Below are 6000 nucleotides of genomic sequence, written 5' to 3' on the forward strand. Positions count from 1 at the left end.
CAAACAACATCCGGTAAGAGCAGTGGTGCCCAAAGAATGATAACCCTATCCACGACATGCAGTGGGAAGGACCTACAGTTGAAAAAAAAACTCAATAAGAAATTATACTAAACACACAGAAATGATCAGGTCCTATCACATCTGGTAAAGAATAAAGTGTTGGCTGGGAAAAACATGTCCTACGTTTTACCAGCCACCCGTCCTTTCTCAGGAGTGTCTACACACTACAAGGTGAACACGCCAGAATCAGTTGGCTCTATTCACAATGCAGTGGCTGGGACTGGTTGCTGCTGCTCAGCTGTCATTTCCTTAAGCTGAGCTGCAGCTATGTGTCTCCTCCATTACGTAGTAAATGTAGCCAACTGCTTCAGACCCATTTCTTATGTAGAAAACATCTATATAATACTGTGTATCTTAAGTAATAATCATGATTCACTCAAAGTTCAGATATATTAACAAAGCTTTATTTATTCCATCACAAAAGAAAAAAACATAAAATCAAGACCTAGGAGGTGGGAGACCCCACTACTGGGACAGAGGTAACTGGGGGTCAATTAAGTGCATGTGCATATATGTAAACCTCATATTCAACTGATTCAGCATAAATGCATGTACCAAAATAAAGTGCCAGTGCTGTAATGCTCCAGTACGCTGAACAGAGAGTAGTATCCTGAGGATACTGAGGAAGCGGTGCGAAACGGCATTGGAGTGAGGTGGGAGGCCAGCGGACTGGGACCCAGTACACTTTTGGTAACATACTGTGACGTGTATTGTTATATCCTGTGATACTACTCTGTTTCGCGTACTGGAGCATATATATACATATATGCACATGCACTTTAATTGACCCTCAGTTACCTCTGTCCCAGTAGTGGGGTCTCCCACCTCCTAGGTCTTGATTTTGTTTTTTTTCTTTTGTGATGGAATAAATAAAGCTTTGTTAATATATCTGAACTTTGAGTGAATCATGATTATTACTTAAGATACACAGTATTATATAGGTGCTTTCTAGTTAAGTTTGGTACTGAGTGTCATTTTTAAAGTGGTATTACATATCATTCTCCTAGGAATATAGGTGTTTCCATTCCTTATGTAGTTGTGTGTGTGTGTGTTGGGGGGGGGGGGTGGGGCAGCACACTACTGATCATGATTATTTGGATAAGCCATTAATCTGTTTTGCTTAGAAAAGCTGGTATACATCTGTTAAGTCTGCTGCATCTGTATGAACAAGCCGTATACTGTGCATTGTGAAGGTACTCACCTTTTGGTGTTTTTCCTGTTTTATTAAAATTAGGCCTCAACTTTGGGTGCATACAAAAACCTTGTTATTTCTTTAAGCCAATAGTAAGTAGTCTGAAGTGGGGAACCCTTTACTGTTTAGAGTGTTACAAATAAATTTAGTATGTGCTAATTTTATATTTACTGTTCATCTTTACATCTAATGACTATATGTTTTAATCACTTAAGTGATTTATTAAGTTTATTAAATTTATTAAGTGTGCTCTTTTTTCCCCCACTGTAAACATCTGTCTTTTGTTACAGAAAAGTTACTGGAAATGTTTGTGTTGCATAATAAGATAGTTGGTGGTTTTAATTATAGTGGATTTTGATATTTTCTAACTAGATAACGCAGAAAAGGCTATACAGTACTGGGTCAATTTAATGTTTTTGAAGGAAATTGCGGACATATCTCAGGAGCAAGATAGAAATGTTCTGCTGGTACCCAACATCTTATTAGGTTCAGTCTTTTCAAGTCAACCTGGTCGGCTCTAAAAATCAGTCATATTTGATCAAATGGACTCCTGAAGTCTACAGTTATTTCTCAACCCCTGGGTTACATAATGTTTTGTATTTTGCTTCTGAAAATACTGTACATAGCTAATATGTTCGTAGAGAGTGAATACACTTAACAATATATACTGGTTTATATTTTGTGTTTTGTTTTTTTGCTTAAAAGATTGCATTCACCTTGTGCTACTGTGTTGTCCCTTTAGAATGCTGTTTCTAATGGGCAATCTTGAGTTTAAAGTGAATCTACTAGCTCTGTTCTGGGTACAGTGTGTCAGATCCTAGCAGGTAGGTGGTAAGAGGATAAAATGAATCATACCTTAGTTTTGTTGATCGCAGCTTGTAAGGGTCCATTTACACACACAGATTATCTGACAGATTATCTGCCAAAGATTTGAAGCCAAAGCCAGGAACAGACTATAAACAAAGATCAGGTCATAAAGGAAAGCCTGAGATTTCTCCTCTTTTTAAATCCATTCCTGGCTTTGGCTTCAAATCTTTGGCAGCTAATCTGTCAGATAATCTTTCTGTATAAGTGGACCCTTACATAAAAGGGTCACTCTTGTTAGCAGCTGAAGTTAGCCACTGATGGAGTGGAGTTTCATCCTCACCCATCCTCCATCCAAGATGCGCAGCTGCAAATCGACACCACCAGTTTGACTTTGACTGCTAACAAAAAAAAACAAAAAACCACTATTATAACTTTACAAACCGCGAACAGACAAAAAATAAAGATATGTTTCATTTTATTTCTATAGCACCTTGGATGATAGCATTCTATAGCACCTGTCCTAGGATGTACAGCTCCATACCTGGTGCAGCGCGGACAGATTGCCTTTAATGTGCATGTTTAGAATGTTTTCCTGTTGGCATGTTGTTTTTTTTTTTTTTTTTTTCTTTAAATAAATTACTATAGGTTTTTGTCTAACTCTATAATTGTCTTTAAACCTAAAAGCCATGTTAAGTTATATTTCAATGATTTAATTTCTAAAAGCATGTAACATAACAGAATTTTGTGTCTTGCTAGTATGTAAGTAAACATTTCCTAACTACATTTTTTCACTTGCCTATATCTATCTTTGTTATACCATGTAAAGTAATTTCCTGGTATTTTTCTCTTTGTGCAGCCTCAAATACTACAGCGTTCCATCAGCACCCCCAGTACTACAGACCACATTTCGGGAAAATTGATAATACATCCGCATACAGAGGTCCTAAGTATACCTAAAGACAACACCTGCCATCCAGTTTCCTATTGTCATAAAGAAGATACTGGAAGTCTAACTCAAATTCCTGAAAGAGAACTCAGCGATCTTTTGAGTACGCAGTTGAAGATAGATGATAAAGATGACAATCCTGGACATGTTAAAGTAGAAGCTGATAATAATAATTATGAAAAGCTTGATAATAACAAAAATATAAAACCACAAGATGCTTTGGATGTTCTAACACTTTTTCCTGTTAATGTAAAGAAAGACCTAAAGTCAAAAGTTAATGTAAACTCTGCTGCAGCATTGCCTGGAGAGATTCTGAAGTCAAAAACTTTACAGTTCCCCAGACCCAAAATAAATCATGCCTTGGCACAGAAAGGAGTTACCAGCTCTGTCTCTTTGAACACGTCAAAAGAGCCTCAAATGTTGAATCTGAGTCCTGCTTTAACCCAATCTTTAAATGATTCACAAAGTTTGGTACAGAAATCTCAATCAAGAGTGCACAATGACTATTCATCCCATCCGCAACCTAAACAAGTTATTTCTGAGTCAGCCTTAAAAATTTTGGATTCATTGTCTTCTGTTCACTCACAGTCACATATTGCAATGCCAGGCACAACGCCATTAAGTCACAACTCTCCACCATCGGTCAGTAACAGTAAGCTGTCATCTGAAGGAACTTTACCAACTGAAACACAAGTTCCTCAAGTTGAAACCTCAAAGCCAGTGAGCAAATTAATGCCAAAGGGTAGCATGCTCCGCCCCCCAAGTAAACTTAAGAAACCGAATAGTCCCAAGTTAGATGCATCAAGTGAACCTCAGAAATCTCCAGTAAAAATCTCATCTACAGTCCTAACCAGGCCACTGAGCAATAAAAAGGAGAGTCTTCAAGAAAATGTTGAAAGCTTTGTCCAAAAGAGACAATCTCGTCTCCCACAACCAAAGGCACATTAACAAAATAAACCTTTAAACAAATACATTATATACATTGAATTTTTTTAAGGATGAATACATTTCCTTGTCGATTACTAAGTTTTTGTTATAATGCTTTAAAGCGAACCTTTCAATGTTGTAATTAAACATAGCCTCATATGGATTAACAATGTTTTTTTTTTGTTTTTTTAACGGTTTAGTTTTCAACCTGTAAAAAATCCATTTATAAAGATCTTTATTCTTCCTCCTAACTAGGTCAAATAATTACTTTTGATTATTTTACCTATATTTTGGTGACCTTTTTTTGTTAATGTTTCTCTAATTATAAGCTGGATAGTACATATTTAGCTAGGCCCCATTTTCTGTAAATCAAAACCCTCTGTAAATTACAACAAAAACCTTTTAAGTCTGTTTTGCAAGATCATTAACTACATTTCAACTGTTAAAACCTTGCTTGCAGATTTTGACAACCTGGTACTGAAGCCTATGTTTATGTTATTCCACAGTGCAACAGCATATCATATATTTATAAGTAATGTATAGTGTTCTGTCTGTTGTACATTGTCCTTTGCCCTTTCAAGTGCTATGCAAGTATGTAACTTATTTATCTAATTATTTGAGAATATAAAGTATTTATTGTCAGATTTAGCCTTTTGCACATTGCCCTTTTTGTTTTTGTTTTTTTTACAATTCAATAACAAGAAATATTTATACACAGTCTGCTGTACACATTTGAGTCTATATATTGATTTAATTGACAATGTTTCTACACATGCACAATATAGTAAAGTTGGCTAAAAAAGGAATTTTTATTATTGAATATGTAGACCGTAACTACAAAATTCACTTAAAAGAGGGATTTGGTAGTATCATCAGAATTAGCTCAGTTAAAAAAAAAAAAACTTGCAGTTGGCACATGTTTTTTTCCTTTTGATTTCAACTAATGGGAAATATAATTGAGCTTCAGATACTATAAAAAAATGAAAGTTTAATTTGTATATCCAGAAATAATACTGTGTTTTTCTGTTTCCATAATAATGTTCTTTTCATTGCTTCTCCATATATGCGAACAGTGATAAGGTAGAAGTAAGTGATGATTCGATGTTCAACATTGTCTTGACCCAAACAGTCAGAAAGGCTCATTTAAGAACATACTAAATTATGTCTAATTTTATTATTATATATTGTGATACTGATAGTTTTCCAAGTGTAATGTGGGTACCTTATCCTTAGAGTTATCCATGAACCAGAATACAAATATTAAAGGAGAAAACTGAAAATGGTTAAAAGCCTCAATGAGCCTATAGTAACTTATTCCCGGTTGACAGTTTATAGAGTGCTGCATTTTAGGCAAGTGCATCTGACATTAAGGTATTGAAGTGATTATCCACCTTTTAACACAATGTTACTCTTCAATCCAACTTTTCTCGTTCGTATCTTAATATATGTTTATTGTGGTGCAGAGGTTTTGAAATTCTGTATTGGAGAAATAAAACTCCAGTCACTGAATGGTTGAGTAATATGGGAGGCTTAAAAGAGTGTACTGTAAGATATTTTAATATGATGATCATTGTGTTAACAGCATGCTGTTAACTGTAAAGCTTCCAATGTTGGCAAATGTAGGCGGACAGAATATTATAACTTTGTGGCTATGCAAGTGTTTGAAGAAATATTAAAGGGGTAGTGCGGCGCTCAGCAATTTTTCACAGAATAACACACATTACAAAGTTATACAACTTTGTAATGTATGTTATGTCTGTGAAGCGTCCCCTTTCCGTGTCTCCCCACCCCCACCCCTGCACGTGTACCCGGAAATGTGGTGCACTATACATTACCTGATCCGTGTCGACCAACCCCGTCCGCCATCTACTTAAAAGACGTCATCTTCGGAAAGCCGGCCGACCCGCTCCTGCCGGCCCCCCTCTGCCGCGTCATAACTGTGCTCAGCCGCGATTGGCTGAGCACAGTTATGCTCAGCCATTCACGGCTGATGACGCTGCAGAGGGGGGCCGGCATGCGGGATGGCTGCAGGGATGCGGGATGGCCTCCCAAAGATTGCATCGAGAGA

At 36.6% G+C, this 6000-nt stretch overlaps 1 protein-coding gene across 5 annotated transcripts in view; it reads left to right on the forward strand.

The window, feature by feature from the left end:
- The window catches only part of CCSER2 (coiled-coil serine rich protein 2), a 152170-nt gene extending 146472 nt beyond the window's left edge, over positions 1-5698 (forward strand). For 4 of the 5 annotated variants that reach the window (XM_069980636.1, XM_069980637.1, XM_069980638.1 and 1 more), the window contains one exon: positions 2916-5698. In XM_069980636.1, coding sequence (XP_069836737.1) covers positions 2916-3953 — 1038 coding nt within the window. In that variant the 3' untranslated portion in view covers positions 3954-5698. The remainder of the gene's footprint in view (positions 1-2915) is intronic. The other variant, XM_069980639.1, reaches the window with a different exon arrangement.
- The last annotated feature ends 302 nt before the right edge of the window (positions 5699-6000 follow it).

Source organism: Dendropsophus ebraccatus, chromosome 8 (genome assembly GCF_027789765.1).
Source record: "Dendropsophus ebraccatus isolate aDenEbr1 chromosome 8, aDenEbr1.pat, whole genome shotgun sequence".
Lineage (NCBI taxonomy): Eukaryota > Metazoa > Chordata > Amphibia > Anura > Hylidae > Dendropsophus > Dendropsophus ebraccatus.